Source organism: Eubalaena glacialis, chromosome 5 (assembly GCF_028564815.1).
Source record: "Eubalaena glacialis isolate mEubGla1 chromosome 5, mEubGla1.1.hap2.+ XY, whole genome shotgun sequence".
Taxonomy (NCBI): Eukaryota; Metazoa; Chordata; class Mammalia; order Artiodactyla; family Balaenidae; genus Eubalaena; species Eubalaena glacialis.
Genome location: NC_083720.1, coordinates 123,871,506 through 123,893,342, shown reverse-complemented (window position 1 = coordinate 123,893,342; position 21,837 = coordinate 123,871,506). Strand labels below are relative to the sequence as shown.

At 38.3% G+C, this 21,837-nt stretch overlaps 1 protein-coding gene across 9 annotated transcripts in view; it reads right to left on the bottom strand.

Annotated features, from left to right (window-relative positions):
* Positions 1-6,577: 6,577 nt before the first annotated feature.
* INPP4B (inositol polyphosphate-4-phosphatase type II B) overlaps positions 6,578-21,837 on the bottom strand; it is a 752,704-nt gene continuing 737,444 nt past the window's right edge. For 6 of the 9 annotated variants that reach the window (XM_061192570.1, XM_061192574.1, XM_061192571.1 and 3 more), the window contains one exon: positions 9,504-9,675. In XM_061192570.1, the coding sequence (XP_061048553.1) occupies positions 9,504-9,675 (172 nt within the window). Of the gene's footprint in view, positions 6,874-7,461; positions 8,255-9,503; positions 9,676-21,837 lie in introns of those variants that run through there. The other 3 variants (XM_061192573.1, XM_061192572.1, XM_061192579.1) reach the window with 3 other exon arrangements.

Sequence of the window (21,837 nt, the reverse complement as noted above, 5' to 3'; positions counted from 1 at the left end):
AAGAGAAGATAAGGCCAAATGGTGGATTTCATTTAATTTAGAACCATAGTTATGAGGGTAATAAAGGATGCATGTGAAGAAAATAGCTGTGGCAATGAAAGGGCGAAGTAACAGATCTGAGGGATATGAAGGTAATATCGACAGACCTTAGTGACAAATGGAATATTGTATGTCGACAGAGATAGGAGAGTTAAAGCTGATTCAAGCTTGTGAACCTGTGTGACTAGGGCATGGATTCTGTTAGCAGAGACAGGAATCCTAGGAGGGCTGTGTGTAAATTGGGAGGAGGGCAATGAAATTATGAATATCTTAAAACATATAGAGGAATAGCCAGCAGATACTTGGGAAGGTGGTGCTGGGTCCCAGCTGAAAAAAATCAAAGATAAATAAGTTAATCAGCAACAACTACCACAAAGAAATATATTGAATATGTCCTAGAGGCTGAGGGTATCAACCAGAGTTCAGTGCAGGAAATGGAACCCAGTCATTTTTAGCAGAAAATAATTTAGTACATATAATATGGGAATCTGGTGTTCATACAAGCATTAGAAAGGATAGAGGAACTTCATGTCAGAAGCGGACTCTTACCAGGCTTCTGACCTCAAGCTCCTCTGATCCAGTTTTCAGGAACTACTATTGCTGCCCCCAGGTTAAGAAAATGCTGCTGCTATGGCTTCCACCGTGCTGAAGTCACAGCCACCACCACTAGCCAGCTGCAGAATTGACAATGAGCATGGGAATCCAGCTGCTGCTTACCCTCTACTTGGATTATGCCTGTGTGCCCACTTGCGTGCACAAGGGGTAAGCACTTCCTGCCCCTTGCCGTCTTCCTCCTGCCTTCCAAATATGGCGTAGGTGGGTCTCATTGGCAGAACCTATAGGATATCCTGAACTCTCGTGGTAAGAGTGCTGAGGAAATGTAGTTTTTAGTCATCCAGCCCTTATGTGCCAGGGAGTGGGACTTCAGGAGCCTTAACCACAGTGGGAACGGAGGCTGAGGGCCAACAGAGAAGATCCAGCACGATGAGCATGGGGCAAAGGGCTGAAACATACATTTTCTCACTCACTTTTATCAAGAAATATTGTCATATTATTACCCTCATTTTACAGATAAGAATGTGAGGACATGGAAACATTAAGTAACTTGACATATGTCCCCATCTAATGGAGTGGGGGAATCAGATTTGCATCCAGGCATTCTGACTCAAAAGCCCACATTCTTTGGCCCTGGAGTTTTCTCCTTAGAAATAACAGTTGAAGACCTCAAAAGACAGTATATCGAATGAGAAAAGTAGAATACTGAGTCTAGACTTTTGGGTAATTCCTAAATGTAAGAAGCAAGCAAAGGAAGCAGAAACAGTAGTTAAGTGCAGCACACTCAAATTCAAAAGAGGTGAATTATCACCAAGGAGGTGGTGGTTTATGGTCAATTGGTTTGAAAACTGAGAAGTCATCACCCTAGGCAAGAAGCAGATCATTATCCTCATTGCTATTGTTTAATTCTGAAATGACGTGCTATAGTAATAAACTCATATGGCTTAGGATAGAAGGGAGCTTTTGGTAGCTGAGTATCACATTCTTGGTATTCTACCCAAGTGTGCTTTCCTCTCTCACTTTACCTTTTAGGTAAAAGTTATTTAAAAATCTGTTTTTGGGTCACCCTTATTCATCAGGATCATTGAGAGAACAAAGAACTCAGTTTCCGTTGTTATAGAGAGCCACAGAATCATGCCCATGTGGTGGTTACTTTGGCTTGACATGCTCCAACTATATCCATCCACCCTCTCGATTCCCCTCTCTGGAGAGATCAAATTACAGCTCTGGAACAAATTTTCTGAGTCCCTTGTACTCTGACTTTGTGTGCGTTATGTCACTTACGACACTCAAGAAACTTTTGCATGGATGTTTAAGACAGAAGAGTACTCTTACCTCACTCAGGCTACTATACTGCTTAATGGCAGGCAGTATTTTGCTATAATTCACTATGCATTGTTTCCCCATGGGGTTACCTCCAGCATTGTTCGTGCTCAGATGTAGAAAGACACATTAGTATGAACATATACTGATGATGATGACGTTACAGAAGAGTTTCTTGCTGCAGGATCAGATATGTTCTTGAAATTCTCCAGATGGCAAAATTTCTTTCTTTCTTTACATGCAATCAAGAGCCTCATTTGGTTAATTTTTTTTTTTTTTTTTTTTTTGCTACAAGATCAAATTAAAACTCCTTGGGATTTACCTTCTACTATCAACTACTATAATGAATTATAATTGATCAGATCCAAAGAGCCAATAAGGAAAAGTTATCTCATGTGCTCAAATGATTAATATAATCAGGATTACAAAGATTAGTGATTTTCCCAGAGTTGAAGCATTGACATCTGGTTCTTGCACCTTTTAAAATTATGGTCGATTTTGGTCCCACAGAATAGCAACCCTGAAAGATGCATTCTGCTAGTAAATGTGAGACTAATCTACCATCAATGTAAAATTTGCACTGTAATTGTAGTTCATCAGAAAATTAGTCTATTCTCTTTGAGATATTGTTTAGGCTATCCTACCGTTATTTTAATTAATTTTTAGATATTGCTACATTGACAAAAATGAAAAAAATGTATAATTTGACATTTGAAATGAAAAACACAGAAACATAAAAAATAAAAATCACATTTATTTAAACAAAAATATACACACAGTGTACAATGAATATGGTTTACACAGAACAATAAAACAAAATGATATTTCTTCGAATACCAATATAAAATGATCTAACCTATTTGTGCCTCATTTCCCGGGACTATACATTATTGGTTGATCTAGAATGTACATTTAACATTAAAACAAATGCCAATGTTTCAGATAAGTACCGCAAGAATCTGAAAATCAGATATTAGGTTAAATAAAATAATAAAATCTTCATATGAGTATATGTGTACAAAGGATTGCACATGTGCCATAAAATGGGAGTGTCTAGATAGTTACAGACACGTGGAGTCTGCCTTTTAAAAGTTTGAAAGCTCTTTGTCATGAAATGGTTTTTAATATTGATAGCAATATAAAAGCATCAGAAGAACTATATAAATAATATAGCAAGTTTGCCAATATTTGAGTCAATATTGCCTGCTAGTCAATAAAACCGAACCAAGTCATCATTAAAGATGTACTGCTGAGTTGTGACCTAGTATGGCCTTGGAGTAATTTTGATGATTTTAGGAAGATTGTGAATGTATTCATAACGTGTGTGAAAGTGCAACATCTTAAAAGAATGGTTTATCAGGCAACATCACTTGTATTAGGTCTTCTCTCCTTTAATGTTCAGTCTCTCTGGGTACTATACTTAACTGTGAGCCTTGTTTTCCTTTTTAAATTTAAAATTCTAAATATTCATGCAATCTAGAAAAGTTCAAGCTCAGGAGAGCTGATGGCATGTCCATTTTTAAAGTTAATATGACTTTACAATTTTTTCCTACCTCCTTGTTACTAACAGACTGATACGATTTCTTTGACATCAGAAATGTTTTAGACTTCCTCTTACTTGCTTAGAAATAAAATTAAAAGAGTGATTAATGTACACTATGACTCAGAAAGGAAAAATCCAAATTTCCATGCCTTATCTTTATACCTAATTGGCCTGCCATATTTTATCTAAAACATTAACTGTATTTTTCTGTTCTTAAAGACAGTCTTTGCTAGAGATAGCATCTGTTTGGAAAGTTCTAACTTAAATCTTCCAAAGAAACAAAAGATCTAATACATCAGTACTTTGTTTATAAAGCAATGAAACATAAATATGGGGGGAAAAAAAGCATAGCTCTTGCCGATTACAGCTGGGCTAAATGAATGTGAATCTGTGAATTCACCTGAAATTGTCAATCCACTATACAACTCTCAGCAAATCATTCTCTTCAGCAGCACATAATTTGTGAAGCCTCCAGGTATTGGGGATGCCTTGTGTTCAATATGTTTGCTTCCCTCTGCAACTGCTCATCAGTTTTTTCTCAGACCAGTTTCTTAAATGGTGATAAAAGTTAATTTACTTCCCAAAAGATTACAAAAGGTACCCTGTATATTGAACTAAACCACTGATAGACCATCCTGTTTGGAAATCAAACACCTAAAACATCTGTGCGATTTAGTATGCTGCCAGAGTTTAATTTGTTTAATCTAACAGTGTGGCTTTCAATTGAGCTATATTTATTAGAATCTGGGCATGGTAATATGTTACCGGTTTTCTTCTTTTAGCTAACGCTAAAATGATACACTTAAAAATGGATACTGAAGCACATTTTTAGTGATACTCTAATGAGGCTAACATTTCCCTGAATTTAGCCTGAAGTTGTTATCACGTACACTAAAGCTGCATTGCTGAGGTTTCTCTTGCAGAACATCATAGAGAGAGACGTTTTTAAAACACATCGTTATGATTAAATGATTTAATTATGAATAAAATATAAACATCAAATATTACTTAGAGTCTAATAGGAGTCTCTAAAGAGGGTAAAAACCAAATCAAAATTGTAGCCATCTGAAGATGAGTGATTGCATTTTATATCATTTTAGTAATTTAATACTGCTTCCCATTATTGGTTATTTTCTGGAGAAAAAGTGATGGCGGCATTCAGTTATGTGCTGGTAATTGTTTGACAACTGGCTTCCCAGGAGTTAAAAGTATGGGTTGGTAGCATTTGGCAGTTTCTGTGGTGTAACTCCCACTGTGGTCAATTTCAAGCTACAGATGTGATGTTACTGAATGTGGGGTCCCGAAGAGAGAGGGGCACAGTTAGCACGTTATAATATTGTGTTTCCACTGTACAGATACAATTGACATAAACAACCTCAAGAGCAGAGGTCAATAGTAAAATGTACTAAAACAATTAGGAATTGGTAAGTTTTGATTATTACCTTTGTTTTTTAATAAAATCTATTCAACTGTATTTTATAGTTTAATATTTAACGATGGCTGTGTTTTCACAACTGGCTTACAGAATTTAATGATCAGCTATCATGAGGCAGCATGAGCCACTTTCCAGCATACCACTGCTATCCTCCTCTAGGCACATACCAAACTTGACATAGGAGGGGGTTTGATTTGCTTGGGAAGAAAAGCATGGCTCTACACAAATCTTTTTCTTCTCCACCGTCTTATTCTGTGCAAAATACTATACTTAGCTGAGAGAAAAAAAAGGGGAGTATCCTTCATCCAGATGCTAGCTTTTAAGACTTCACAGTTCCTCAGAAGAAGAGGTGTTAGTCTTATAAAGTAAGGACTAGAGGTTAGTTACCTGGGCTCCTGCTCTCACTGGGCAGTTGGTCATTTCAGTGCAATTTGTAAGCAGCATCAGGTGGTTGCTCTGACTCACTGGGTTATCGGATTGACCAAACAATTCACATCCAAGGATTGTTTGGGCAGAGTGTAGACAAAACCCAAGGCAATATTTACAAGAAAGAAACAACCACACAAGAAATAAATGAATGGGTGCATCTAAAATGTGGGTCTGCTTCAATAAAATATTTCAAACTTTAATGTTCAGCTGTTTTGTAGAACATTTTCAGGCTCTGGATCTTTGGTCACTGGGTCAAACGTAATTAGGATTCCACCTTCCCTTGTTTTTAAATATGTTTTCTATAGGACTTTGTAAATAGCAAATACAGAATTTTTATCTACATTTGAGGATATCAGAGGGCAAACATGTTTTTGAACCAAAAAAATTATCTTGTTTGGAAATGTTACTTTCTTGGTTCAGTTTCTGACTCAACGTGATCCTTTAAAATAGAATGATTGGTGCATCTTTTAAATGAAAATGAAGACAGAAAAGCATGACTGAGCCTGTGTTTGTACAAAAGAGATTTTAAAACTTTTTGTTTGATATTCTTCCTTTGATTTAGAAAGGGTTAATAATTTAAGAAATAATGAAGTAGTTTTCCAAGGATACTTGGAATACCTCTCAGGAAAGGAGCAACATTGTTGTCAATATGAAACAAAAATTTTCTGGATGAAATCCACTTTTAGAAGTGTGCACAAATATAAGCTTCCAATAGGGAAATGCAGATGATTATGCTAATAATAAATGAGAACTTACATGCATTTGTATTACAGTCAGCTCTACTCTTTTAGAACTTTTATATTGGTACTTAATAAAAAAGAAAAAAGTCTTTGAAATGTCTTCCCAAAATAGAAAACCCTACTGTTGGCTTTCTAGTTAATATTTTTTTCCATATTTGAGTCAAGAGGTTTCATTTTTAAAAATACAAACAAAAAACTATTGTTTATAAGAATATTTACAAGATGATAAATCACTTAAGTTATCTTGGAACTCAGACTACCATTTGATATACTGAATGAGGCTTCATAGTTATTCAAGGAAACCTCTGTCATCCCAACCTCTGTACCTTAAATCCAGTGGGATAATGAAAATAATCACAAATGCTACCATTTTCAAATGAAATTGAACAATTCAAAGATTATATTTACTCAGTGAAATGAAGAACGAGGCATAAAGGAGAACACCAAGATAACCTGTCTATGAATAGATCCACGGTACACAGCATCTTTTTATGAAAAAGGCTGTAAATAGTTTGACACCTGCCTCAAGTATAATGCCCACAAGTCCTTAATTAAAATAATAGATTGATAATTCTAGCATTAAAAGCCCCAAAGGGTTATCTAAAATGCACTAATTTGAAAAACCAAATATGAGCCTAGAGATCTGTTCGGAATCCTTATTTCAACAGGCATCTTCGTGGAGGAGCTATTACATCAGCTATGGAAAGTCCCTAAGATCATCCATTGAATGTGGTCACAGCTAAGAAGTGTCAGTGTAACAGGCCTCTGGCATTTCCAAGGGAGATTTATGCTCTGGATGGCATGTTCCTCTGATGAGAAAGGAAAAAGAATAGATTCTTAAAATTTGGAGAAAAAAAAATCTCATTTGTTCAGACCCTTATACTCCAAGCTTCAATTCCAGCAATAAATGCCAATTTCTATTTAACTAACTAGCATTCTTCCCAAATTTTCATGTATATATTTAGTGTGGCAATTTAGAGAACAGACAAGCCACAAGCTAAGAAGGTAAGAAGAGATTGTAACCAGGGTTCTAAAATTATCTAGCTGGGTAATTGGGGGTATATCTTCCTTGTGCTTTAATTTAGCCATTTATAATGGTGTTATACATGATGATCTCTAAGGCAACTTCTGATTTGGACTTTTGGAAAACTTTCAGTGTTATTTTACTAAGTAAGGGCAAATTTGAAATTCCATTGAAGAGAAATAATTGTTTGGGTTTATCATTAGTTATGGTGGCCTATGTTTTAAAAGGTTTATTCACGTATACTAATCTACGTTAGACAATGCATACTTACACCATCTACATTCTATACCAAGATGACTGCTAGAAAACACCTCAAAGATATTTTACAGTCTTTCATGAACTTGACTACATAAAGTTCAGGCTGATGGGGCCATCGAACCTAAGTCAGAGTTTTGAGAAGATATTATGCTTTTGAAAAGTATTTTTACTGCTTTACTAACGCTCTCCATCTACGTGTTTAGGAGGACCTGTCACACCTCCACTGGATGACAAAAGTCCTTACAAGCACACATAAACTGCTTCTGTAGTCAAAATCATGAGTTAACTCTCCCTAGTTTCAAGTAACTAGAAAAATATTTTTTAAAGCCCACAAATGGGCTCTCAGGTTATTTGTGAGAAAGGCTATGGAATAATATCTCAAAGTCTCTCTTCCCTTTACACTCTATCAATCATAGCTTTGGAGTGGAGAATGCCACTCTCTGAATCACCCCCAGGTCCCCTGTAGCGACCTAGGTTTTCTCAGAATGTCTTTCATTAAAATATCCCATGAATGAAATGTACACTTTCTGAGCTGATCTCAACCAGCGAGAATCAATACAAGCTTAGAACTAGAAACGCGATATGATTTAAGGTTTGTTTAATGGATTTCTTTCAGAGTCATAGGCTGATAACTAATTCAAGTAATTCCTAGATTTGGGCAAATATCCCTGATCACCTCCCTCCACAAATTCATGACAATGAAAACATAAAAAAAAGGTAGAGATTATCCAGCGGAAGCGTATTTGTGTTCCTGTTTATTTACATGTTGGTAAACTTAGGTGTCAGCTTTTCCATAAGTTCCCTCTGGAGGTCTGTAGTACTTGGGGAAAGCCATCAGCTGTAGCATGTTGAAAGCATACTTCCTGCATTTGATATTCTTCAGTACATTTTCTATGCGGCATCCTTCTCTGGTGAAAGGGGAAAAAGGACAACTTCATGAAACACAGAATAAATAAATATGCTTTATTTGTCCAATGCAGAGTTGCAGCAACAGTCCAAGTAAAAATAACAAAGATTCAACTCTACATTTTTTTTTTCACAAATGATGATACATCTTACAAAATTAAATCCTAGGCCAGGCCCAATACCATTATTGCCCTCAGAAAAAAGATGAGTAGCGTCCCTTTGCTCTTAACATATATTTAAGGTTTAATAAACTCTTTAAATATAATTTGCTTCACAATACAGCTTCATTTTCATTTCATAAATATATCTGCCTTTTTATAACTTTTCCACAAATGAATTTCTCAGTCTCTTTAAAACACATGAACATCTACACATAGCCCTAAGGATGTAGGTTCTAGGAATAAGGCATTTAATTTATTAAGTCTGGCCATATAGATTTTTAAAGGAAAGTTTCATCTTTATTTGACTGCATTATTTTAGCTGTGCAACGAAGAGGAAAATGGCTTTCCAGACAGCCTGGTCCAAGTCTCAGCTTTATCAAGAGGACCGCTTGTGTACAGACAGTACAAAAGTCACAGGTGCTGAAAATGGGGCATCGAGACACAAACAAGACTTTGTTAAAAAGAATAGAAAAGTACTCTGAGAGCAAAATCAACCCAAACCATGGTTACAAACGGGTTCATTTAATTACAAAACATAAATAGCCATTCTCTCCAGAAAGTTACTTGACAGAAAAGGGTTAATTGCAGGAAGGAAATCACAGAACTAACAAGTTAAGATATCAAACAGAAGATTCTATCAGCTGATGGTGACAATGAGATCGGCACAGTGGAAATCAAGTCTGGAACCTCCCATATCTCTAGGACTTGTCTCAGGGTTTCAGGGTTTGTGCAAATTCAGTCTTAATTTCTTTAAGTAAATTTAATGGGAAGAGGAAGAGGAGATGCAGAACGTCAAGCTTTCAGGATTCTGTTCTTTGTCTTATGCCAAAGACAGGAATTTAAAATTTCTTCTTGAGCTAGTTAACAGAGGGAAACACTTCTCCATGAACAAAAGAGCAAAATAATTCACTTAATGCATAGTACTTCTTTTTTTTTTTTAGATTTTAGGAAAAACAAATAAAACACTTACAATGCAAACATTTGTTTTTTTTTAAATTCTGTGACTCTGAAAATGTAGAAATTACAGCATTGTCCCCATAATTTAAAGTCCATTGTCAGTTGTAGAAAAGAAAGGAGTACAACATAAAACTTATTGGTATTTGGCTAAAAGTAATGCAAGACTTAAAATAAGCCACACAACTAGCAGGTGTGAGCTGACAAGCAGCAAGGCGACGGGATAGAAGTGTCGAGAAGTTGGCTTGTTATCAGTTAGACAGCCTGTTTCAGGATCATCAGATTCATTCAGTGCTCCCTGGGTTTGTCTGCTGTTAAACAGGGAGGGGAGGGGTGGGGAGTTAGGGGAGAAAAGAAAATAGTATAGCGTTCACACAGTAAAGAAACTCAACCTTAAATATCCTGAAATACAACACATTATCTTATATAATACAGCAGTTTCAGATGAAGATTTTATGCTAAATAGCCCCAAATGCATCCTGCGTTTTTTTTCTAACTGGGCTTTTGTGCAAAATGGAAGAGAGAAATGCTATGATGATATTCACATGGGTTGAATATGTATATGCACAAGGAAGAATCAGAGAAGCATAATGGGGCCAACAGACAAGGCTACGTGAATAAAACTAAAATATGTATCAGTCCATAAAAATAATCTGATAAGTACATCTTTGGAAAATGAAATGAGAAACACAGTATGTAGTGAAGGAAACGGACGTGTCTGGCACATTTAAACACACTGTCTATTGTTACTGTACCTATATAATGTATTTAAAGTTATAAAAATGATTTATGGAAATGGCTTGGTATTTAAAATGAATGAAACATCTGACATGTCATCCTTGCCAGCCATAAGACTAGTTTAACAAAACCCGACTCAGCACCCTTTCATTGGTTCAGCTCATAAATTATGTTGTCTCCTGCTCATCTTCCTAAAATGAAGCCAAATCTATCTCCTATGGACTCCAGATCTGAAAAGAGATCCACATTTACAGAGTACATGTTGAAAAATAAAAGATTCTAAATTTCCAGGTTGTGTATTTTCTGTAAAAGTGAAAAATAAGCATTTGTAATTGGGCTTAAAAGCAGTTCCAATTACGGCACATCTGAAATATGCCACACTGATGTAAGTTGAAAATACAAATTCTTTTCTATGGTATAGTTCAGCAGTATTCAGAGTATTCAGAATTTCAGTCACTCTCAGTTGTCAAGGAGTTTTTGATCTCTGTCAGCTCCTCTGGGTTTTGAGGCAGAAAGCCAGCTGTTGCTTGGTCTGTGAACAGGGCTGTATATGCAAAGGTACCTTCTACACAAGCCCCTTAGCATCCATGACCCCTTTTCAACCAGTTGCAGCTTCTGAAAACCTCCTACACAGAGATTTTTGACCTGGTGTCGACCACATCCAGTGGCCACATGTGGACAAACAGCAGTCGTAATTATTTCAAACAGCGATCTTAGTTTAAAACACCACATCAATCAACGCTGGGCTGGGCTCTGGTGCTTCCTTGTTGTTCGGTTAAGACCTAAGACTATGGAGCCAGTGTCAAAGTGAAATAGAATATTATCTGGAAAATGAGTGGTTTATTGAGTGAAAGGGAGGGCTGCATAATTCCTATTGTCAGTTGTACTTGGTTACTTGTTTAACTTTCTACTTGCTCACTAGGTAGGAAACATGCAGTAGATTTTAAAGTATGGATACCTTTGAATGTGACTAAGAAAAGCTTCCTTGTCCAATATTATTTCTCTAATACCATCTTCACTAACACTCTCTCCTGTCCATTATTAAGATGAAGGTTATCTGTAGCAAATCGTAAGTTTGTTAAAACCTTGGTTCCTTTCCTTGTTAAGAGAGAAGTACAGAGTCTCCTATATCATTTATCTATCTATCTATCTATCTATCTATCATAATATAAATATTACATTCTGATTACAAATTTAGGTTAAATATTAACCACAATCTATCAATAATAGTATACAAATACTCTTTCTTTCCCAGTGGGACCACCTGTAGACAGGCTCTGGCTGAGGAACAGACAACTGGCCGACCAGTAAGTTGAAAGGATCTTGTAACCGTCCTTACTCCAAATACAGGGCACTCATTCATACCAAATGGCTTTCTTTCCCTACAACTGCCAGAGCGCATTTAATATTTTCCAAGTCTGCTTGTTGAATATGCCTTCCAAGTGAAAATGCTACATTAAAAGATTTTTTTTTTGAGGGGCAGTTTTATAATTGAATTAATTTGTTGCTTACTAACTGCAATCTCTGGAGATTAGAATAATATATTAAAAATGCCTCTGACATAGTCATTCTATTATTCAGCTGAAATTTGAAAGCAACATAGCCTACAAGCCTGCCACAGCACATAGAGTTTGAGGCCCTGACTATGTCACCGAGTGGACACAGGTGCTCTTGGGGCTGCTTCCTTGCTTCCTGTTAAGAACAGCACAAATGGTTATTTCTTCAGGGCCACAAATGAATTTTTCAGCACTCTGCTAGTGTCAATGCAAAGGATGTACTGAGTAACAATATTAGTAATTTCCTCCCTGGGAGATTATGACAAATAATTAATTAGTGGCTGCCTTGCACGGTACCCCGATAATCCAAGGTCATTAGTTTTAGCCATCACTGACCGGTAGATCACCATGGAAGCAAATCACAATGTTGTCTCCACTGAAAATGTGACATGATCTGACATTTAAGGGCAGTTACTGAATCTGCAGGATAGAAAATGATTTTTTTTTCCTTCAAAGACCTGTCAAAGCAATCACTTAAAATAGAAACAAGTAAAAGGAAATGTCTCACTCTTAAACACATCACTGCCTACACAAGGAGACATTTCCTTAAATAAAACCCAACGTGCGTGACTTGATGATATTTGCTTATTTCCCCCTCTTTTCTGTCAGCAACTACTGCTGTATCCTAGATCACAAGTCCCCCACTATAGGTATCCTCTCAAATCATTCAGACCTCTAAAGATAAAAGTTAGAATCCTCCTATCTCCCCCTACTGGGTAATTATTCATGAATAGTGTTGTTATTTGATAGTTTATTCCTTTAACCACTACACCTCTTCAAGCTCCCCCAAAGGAAAATTACCAGTTAAAACTGAATTGAAAAATCTTTCCTTCTGATGAGAAAGCTGATTTCCTTCCACGCTAAAACGAGACTGTTTCATGTTTCATTACATCCAAGTTCGGAGCTATAGGCATACCATCTTGAAATGCTGAGCCAAGATTTTAGAGCCAGTATCTTACAGAACTTTATCTGAGTCTACATTCATCTGATAAATCGATCTTAATAGAGCATCATGTTTCAGGCTCTAGAATGTTGGATTGTGTCAGATTTTAAACCGGCAGATCTGTGTAAAAATGAATATAATGGAGGTCTTTATCATTAAGAGCTTTGAGAGTGGTACCTACATCATAAAATCAGAGATTCTTCAGATGTAGAGTGACTTTAAAAAGTCTTCAAGTTGAATTACACATTTTATAGATGAGAAAACAAATTTAAAGGCCTTGCCTGGGCTTCTACAACAGCAAGTTGCAAAAAAGGATCCTGAATATGTAGTTTGCCTGGTTCACAGTTGGCTTAAATGATAAAAAATAAGAGAAGAATTTTTTGTTTTCAGTTTAGATCAAGGTCCAGTGTGAAATTTAATGACTCAAAATACTCTTAGATGTCAAATTATCTACCAAAACTTTCCAAAAATTTAATTTATAATTAGAATATTGAAAGTATATTTCCAGGACTTTTGAAAAAAACTGTGCAGCTGTTTAAACAGAGGGGAAATTTTAATCAAAGAATATCAAGGTTGGGATAATTTCCACTGGCTTAGAATCAAGATTAGCCTTGGTGGCTACTGAATCACCAGCAACATTTAAAATGATTTCTTCATTTTAACTGAATTTCAGAATCTAATTCAAAATACATTAGGTCAACCACAGGAAAAGTCCCTAATTTAAGAAATTACTTAGAATACATAAGACTATGTCACTGCTTGGAATGTCCAGGTCATAGAGTGCTTCCAAGAATCATAGACAAGTTTGCTACAAAAGAAAGAGCAGTATTATGCAAAATTGCACTCAGAGGAAGGAGTCCTCCCCATAGAGCACTGCATGCACTTCTGGACATGACAGTCTAAGGGGAGGGCTACTTTGAACTAGAGGATACCAGAGCATGGTCACCAGGAAGATGATAGTGGGCTTGGGAACCTGGCAAATCAGAAAAGACTGAAGGCTATGGGAACGAGAAGAATTCCATTGGCTTAGAGAACAGGAACATTTATAGTTAAGTGGTTGTTGATTTCAGATAGTCAAAGATTCAGTAGTTTAAAGTCTGGGCAACTTGCAAATCAATGGAAGTGTTTGAAGTAAAGAAAGAGATCTCTCATGTATCATATCCAATCATGTGATAGCTGCTTTATAGATAGTATCTATTCATGTCTTACAAACAGTCCAACTGGTTAGAATTATTATCTCCACAGGCGAAAAAGGATTATAAAACCTATGCAAGTAGCAGACAGGGAATTTTTATCTTTGTCTGTCAAATGGAAAAACCATATTCCTTCTACTTTATGATTGTGATCCTTTGAGCACAGATTTCTTGCTACCTCTCAGAAACTGGCAGGTGTGATTTCTTGCTAGTTGCTAGATTAGATTAAGCAACTTCTAAAATTACTTTCATCTCTACCTTCGTGTGATTCTTTGATTCTGTTAAAACATAACTGCACACTCTAGAGATGCATATTTTTTCTACTAATAGAATAGGTGACAGTTCAATAAGAAATAGGGTATGGGGCAAAAATCAAAGAAGGCAAAGCATGTTGACACTGTATTTAATCTCTAAAGTGGTTCTTGCTCATTTTTATCTATTTTCAGAATTTAAAAAAAAAAAACGTGACATATTTAATTGTTTAATTCTCCCCGGTATCACTCTTTACATTCTTCTTCCAATTTCACTCTTTTAGTTTTACAAAGTGTCTGGAAAATAGGAATATCTTCTTGTCAGAAGAAGCAAGTCTCCAAGTAGTGACACTTTCAGATAATATTTAACATTGCTTTGAAAAGAAAGTGCAGATGCCCAGAAAAACAACTCAAGAAAAGATTGATGAAAGTGTTTTATAAAAAACTTTAAAAAGGAAAAAAGAGAGAGAAAGAGAGAATGAATGAATTTGAAGTATAATTGCTTCCATCAGACCATTTTCAGAGAATTGATTCCAGTTTTGATCTTTGAATTTTAACAAGGAGAATACTTGGATGAGGTCCAGAAAGAAATATCATAAATGATTAAAGGGCTAAAGAAAAATGCTTATGAGGAAGTGTTTAAGGTTAATTTTGTTTCGATAAAAGAAGGCTAAATGAGATGTGACTGCTATATTTAAATGTATGTAAGACAGTGGTAAAATAATTTTTGAGGTATTAAATTGTGTTTTGCTCTCTTATATTTTAGGCTGTAGCATCAAGCACGTGCCTCAGGGATGTTAGCAATGCTGAAAGCAAGCGCTGTCTGAACTAAATAGATTTGTTGTTCTTTAATCTTACGACAGAGAATATGAGGTGTCCATTGAGGGGGCAAAAGGATCTTTGAGGGTTGAAAGAGAAAAGAGAGGGAAAGGGAGAAGGAAAGGGAGGGAGGGAGGGACAGAGAGGGAGAGGGGGAGATAGAGAGAGAGAGAGAGGGAAACAGTGGGGAGAAGACAAAGGGACAAAAGTTGGTGCCCGGAGGGTGAATCCCTGTGCATTGTTCTGTGTCTGTGCCGGGGGTGGGGGGGGGTGGGGGGGGTAGCGGTATGGAGGCCCACAAGGTGCATCTAGGGAGGCTCTCCCTAAGTCACTGGTCCACCTTGCCAAAGGTTCCCTTGTCTTGAGCTTGGCTTGGATGTAAGGAAATGAAGGGGCTTAAAGATACCATAATGAATAGGAAATGGGCACGTCAGCAGCGGATGACAGATACCGACAAGCCTTCCAGAAGTTTCAGTGCGAGATAAGACCCGTGGCAAGAGGAAAGCTCAAAATAATAGAGACTGACTTTCCACCAGCCTGGTTGGACACGAGCTGAAATGTGGAATGAAGTTTGTTTAAGGAAATTATTTTAAAAGTAAACAAAACCAAACCACATACCTTAGTTTGTAAACAGGTACATAGGGTGGTTCTACAAAGAAATAAGTACTTAGATGTGGATATATACCTATAACTCATTTTCTATTTCCCATGCAGTGTTATTCGCCTTTCTTTGTACAAGAGCTCCTACAGGATGACTTAGTTTTAATGGCTTCAAAATAACAGTCAGGGAGAAGAAACCAGACTAGTCACTAAAACATTCTGTAAATGTGTTTGTGGCTAAAGTACTTAAAAATATAAACAACCCTTGTCTCACTGCTCTAGTTTAGCACTCTCCTGGATTGGGGAGAATTTTTATACCCCAGTGAAGAGGAAAGTAACAAGCAAAAATAAAAGACTTCTGATTCCATTCTTGATAAGTACCAGGCAGAGGATAATGAGGTAAATCCATCGAGAGCCAGATTTCCTGGTGGGGCTGTCTTGAGCTCCCAAATAAAAATAAAAGTCCAGAGGGAGGGGCAGGATGGCGGAGGAGTGGGACGCGGAGATCACCTTCCTCCCCACAGATGCATGGGAAATACATCTACACGTGGAACTGCTCCTGCAGAACACCCACTGAGCGCTGGCAGAAGACGTCAGACCTCCCAAAAGGCAAGAAAATCCCCACGTACTTGGGTAGGGCAAAAGAAAAAAGAAATAACAGAGACAAAAGAATAGGGACGGGACCTGCACCAGTGGGAGGGAGCTGTGAAGGAGGAAGGGTTTCCACACACTAGGAGGCCCCTTCGTGGGCGGAGACTGCGGGTAGCAGAGGGGGGAAGCTTCGGAGCCACGGAGGAGAGCGCAGCCACATTGGTGCGGAGGGCAAAGCGGAGAGATTCCCGCACAGAGGAGCGGTGCCGACCAGCACTCACCAGCCCGAGAGGCTTGTCTGCTCAGCCGCCGGGGCGGGCGGGGCCTGGGAGCTGGGGCTCGGGCTTCGGTGCTAGCCGGGAGGGAGTCCGGGAAAAAGACTGCGGCTGCCAAAGAGGCAAGAGAATTTTTCTTGCCTCTTTGTTTCGCGGCGCGCAAGGAGAGGGGATTCAGAGCGCCGCCTAAACGAGCTCCAGAGACGGGCGCGAGCCGCGGCTATCAGCGCGGATCCCACAGCAGCAGGGACGCAGAGGGAAAAACGGAGAGATTCCCGCACAGAGGCTCGGCGCCGGGCAGCACTCACCAGCCCGAGAGGCTTGTCTGCTCACCCGCCAGGGCGGGCGGGGGCTGGGAGCTGAGGCGCGGGCTTCGGTCGGATCCCAGGGAGAGGACTGGGGTTGGCTGCGTGAACACAGCCTGAAGGGTCTAGCGCACCACAACTAGCCGGGAGGGTGCACGAGAAAAAGTCTGCAGCTGCCGAAGAGGCAGGAGACTTTTTCTTGCCTCTTTGTTTCGCGGCGTGCAAGGAGAGGGGATTCAGAGCGCCACTTGAACGAACTCCAGAGACGGGCGCGGGCCGCGGCTATCAGCGCGGACCCCAGAGACGGGCATGAGACGCTAAGGCTGCTGATGCCGCCACCAAACAGCCTGTGGGCGAGCACAGGTCATTCTCCACACCGCCCCTCCCGGGAGCCTGTGCAGCCCGCCACGGCCAGGCTCCCGTAATCCGGGGACAACTTCCCCGGGAGAGCGCACCTCAGGCTGCTGCAAAGTCACGCCGGCTTCTGCCACGTCACGCCGGCTTCTGCCGCCGCAGGCTCGCCCCGCCTCCTCCGTACCGCTCCCTCCCCCCGGCCTGACTGAGCCAGAGCCCCCGAATCAGCTGCTCCTTTAACCCCGTTCTGTCTGGGCGGGGAACAGACGCCCTCAGGGGACCTACATGCAGAGGCGGGTCCAAATCCAAAGCTGAACCCCGGGAGCTGTACGAACAAAGAAGAGAAAGGGAAATCTCTCCCAGCAGCCTCAGAAGCAGCGGATTAAAGCTCCACAAACAACTTGATGTGCCTGCATCTGTTGAATACCTGAATAGACAACGAATCATCCCAAATTTAGGAGATGGACTTTGGGAGCAGGATATATTAACTTTTCCCCTTTTCCTTTTTTTTGTGAGTGTAGATGTGTATGCTTCTGGGTGAGATTTTGTCTGTATAGCTTTGCTCTCACCGTTAGTCCTAGGGTTAGGTCCGTCCGTTTTCTTTTTTTTTTGTTTGGTTTTTTTTTGGCTTAAAAAAATTTTTTTTTCCCTAATAAATGTTTTCTTAATAATTTTTTCCTTATTTTCTATTTTTAAAAAAATTTTTAATAAGTTTTTTCACATTTTTTATTTTAAAAAATTAAAAAATTTTTTTTCTTAATAAATTTTTTCTAAATAATTTTTTTCTTATTTTTAGTATAAAAAATTAATAAATCTATTTTTAAAAATTAAAAAAAAATTTTTTTTCTTAATAAATTTACTCTTAATAATTTTTTTTCTTAATTTTTATTATAATTGCTTTATTTTATTTTATTTTATCCTCTTTTTTTCTTTCTTTCCATTTTTTCTCCCTTTTATTCTGAGCCGTGTGGATGAAAGGCTCTTGGTGCTCCAGCCAGGCATCAGGGCTGTGCCTCTGAGGTGGGAGAGCCAACTTCAGGACACTGGTCCACAAGAGACCTCCCAGCTCCACGTAATACTAAACGGCGAAAATCTCTCACAGATCTCCATCTCAACATCAAGACCCAGCTTCACTCAACGACCAGCAAGCTACAGTGCTGGACACCCTATGCCAAACAACTAGCAAGAGAGGAACACAGCCCCATCCATTAACAGAGAGGCTGCCTAAAATCATAATAAGGCCACAGACACCCCAAAACACACCACCAGACGTGGACGTGCCCACCAGAAAGACAACATCCAGCCTCATCCACCAGAACACAGGCACTAGTTCCCTTCACCAGGAAACCTACACAACCCACTGAACCAACCTTAGCCACTGGGGACAGATACCAAAAACAACGGGAACTACGAACCTGCAGCCTGTGAAAAGGAGACCCCAAACACAGTAAGATAAGCAAAATGAGAAGACAGAAAAACACACAGCAGATGAAGGAGCAGGGTCAAAACACACCAGACCTAACAAATGAAGAGGAAATAGGTAGTCTACCTGAAAAAGAATTCAGAATAATGATAGTAAGGATGATCCAAAGTCTTGGAAATAGAATAGACAAAATGCAAGAAACATTTAACAAGGACGTAGAAGAACTAAAGAGGAACCAAGAAACGATGACAAGCACAATAAATGAAATTAAAAATACTCTAGATGGGATCAATAGCAGAATAACTGAGGCAGAAGAACGGATAAGTGACCTGGAAGATAAAATGGTGGAAATAACTACTGCAGAGCAGGATAAAGAAAAAAGAATGAAAAGAACTGAGGACAGTCTCAGAGACCTCTGGGACAACATTAAACGCACCAACATTCGAATTATAGGGGTCCCAGAAGAAGAAGAGAAAAAGAAAGGGACTGAGAAAATATTTGAAGAGATTATAGTTGAAAACTTCCCTAATATGGGAAAGGAAATAGTTAATCAAGTCCTGGAAGCACAGAGAGTCCCATACAGGATAAATCCAAGGAGAAACACACCAAGACACATATTAATCAAACTATCAAAAATTAAATATAAAGAAAACATATTAAAAGCAGCAAGGGAAAAACAACAGATAACACACAAGGGCATCCCCATAAGGTTAACAGCTGATCTTTCAGCAGAAACGCTGCAAGCCAGAAGGGAGTGGCAGGATATACTTAAAGTGATGAAGGAGAAAAACCTACAACCAAGATTACTCTACCCAGCAAGGATCTCATTCAGATTTGATGGAGAAATTAAAACCTTTACAGACAAGCAAAAGCTGAGAGAGTTCAGCACCACCAAACCAGCTTTACAACAAATGCTAAAGGAACTTCTCTAGGCAAGAAACACAAGAGAAGGAAAACACCTACAATAACAAACCCAAAACATTTAAGAAAATGGGAATAGGAACATACATATCGATAATTACCTTAAATGTAAATGGATTAAATGCTCCCACCAAAAGACACAGACTGGCTGAATGGATACAAAAACAAGACCCATATATATGCTGTCTACAAGAGACCCACTTCAGACCTAGAGACACATACAGACTGAAAGTGAGGGGATGGAAAAAGATATTCCATGCAAATGGAAATCAAAAGAAAGCTGGAGTAGCAATTCTCATATCAGACAAAATAGACTTTAAAATAAAGACAATTACAAGAGACAAAGACGGACACTATATAATGATCAAGGGATCGATCCAAGAGGAAGGTATAACAATTGTAAATATTTATGCACCCAACACAGGAGCACCTCAATACATAAGGCAAATACTAACAGCCATAAAAGGGGACATCGACAGTAACACAATCATAGTAGGGGACTTTAACACCCCACTTTCACCAATGGACAGATCATCCAAAATGAAAATAAATAAGGAAACACAAGCTTTAAATGATACATTAAACAAGATGGACTTAATTGATATTTATAGGACATTCCACCCAAAAACAACAGAATACACATTTTTCTCAAGTGCTCATGGAACATTCTCCAGGATAGATCATATCTTGGGTCACAAATCAAGCCTTGGTAAATTTAAAAAAATTGAAATCGTATCAAGTATCTTTTCCGACCACAACGCTATGAGACTAGATATCAATTACAGGAAAAGATCTGTAAAAAATACAAACACATGGAGGCTACACAATACACTACTTAATAACGAAGTGATCACTGAAGAAATCAAAGGGGAAATCAAAAAATACCTAGAAACAAATGACAATGGAGACACGACGATCCAAAACCTATGGGATGCAGCAAAAGCAGTTCTAAGAGGGAAGTTTATAGCAATACAAGCCTACATCAAGAAACAGGAAACATCTCGAATAAACAACCTAACCTTGCACCTAAAGCAATTAGAGAAAGAAGAACAAAAAAACCCCAAAGCTAGCAGAAGGAAAGAAATCATAAAGATCAGATCAGAAATAAATGAAAAAGAAATGAAGGAAACAATAGCAAAAATCAATGAAACTAAAAGCTGGTTCTTTGAGAAGATAAACAAAATTGATAAACCATTAGCCAGACTCATCAAGAGAAAAAAGGAGAAGACTCAAATTAATAGAATTAGAAATGAAAAAGGAGAAGTAACCACTGACACTGCAGAAATACAAACGATCATAAGAGATTACTACAAGCAACTCTATGCTAATAAAATGGACAACCTGGAAGAAATGGACAGATTCTTAGAAATGCACAACCTGCCGAGACTGAACCAGGAAGAAATAGAAAATATGAACAGACCAATCACAAGCACTGAAATTGAAACTGTGATTAAAAATCTTCCAACACACAAAAGCCCAGGACCAGATGGCTTCACAGGCGAATTCTATCAAACATTTAGAGAAGTGCTAACACCTATCCTTCTCAAACTCTTCCAAAATATTGCAGAGGGAGGAACACTCCCCAACTCATTCTACGAGGCCACCATCACCCTGATACCAAAACCAGGCAAAGATGTCACAAAGAAAGAAAACTACAGGCCAATATCACTGATGAACATAGATGCAAAAATCCTCAACAAAATACTAGCAAACAGAATCCAACAGCACATTAAAAGGATCATACACCATGATCAAGTGGGGTTTATTCCAGGAATGCAAGGATTCTTCAATATACGCAAATCAATCAACGTGATACATCATATTAACAAATTGAAGGAGAAAAACCATATGATCATCTCAATAGATGCAGAGAAAGCCTTCGACAAAATTCAACACCCGTTTATGATAAAAGTCCTGCAGAAAGTAGGCATAGAGGGAACTTTCCTCAACATAATAAAGGCCGTATATGACAAACCCACAGCCAACATTGTCCTCAATGGTGAAAAACTGAAACCATTTCCACTAAGATCAGGAACAAGACAAGGTTGCCCACTCTCACCACTATTATTCAACATAGTTTTGGAAGTGTTAGCCACAGCAATCAGAGACGAAAAAGAAATAAAAGGAATCCAAATCGGAAAAGAAGAAGTAAAGCTGTCACTGTTTGCAGATGACATGATACTATACATAGAGAATCCAAAAGATGCTACCAGAAAACTACTAGAGCTAATCAATGAATTTGGTAAAGTAGCAGGATACAAAATTAATGCACAGAAATCTCTTGCATTCCTGTATACTAATGATGAAAAATCTGAAAGTGAAATTAAGAAAACACTCCCGTTTACCATTGCAACAAAAAGAATAAAATACCTAGGAATAAACCTACCTAAGGAGACAAAAGACCTGTATGCAGAAAATTATAGGACACTGATGAAAGAAATTAAAGATGATACAAATAGATGGAGAGATATACCATGTTCTCGGATTGGAAGAATCAACAT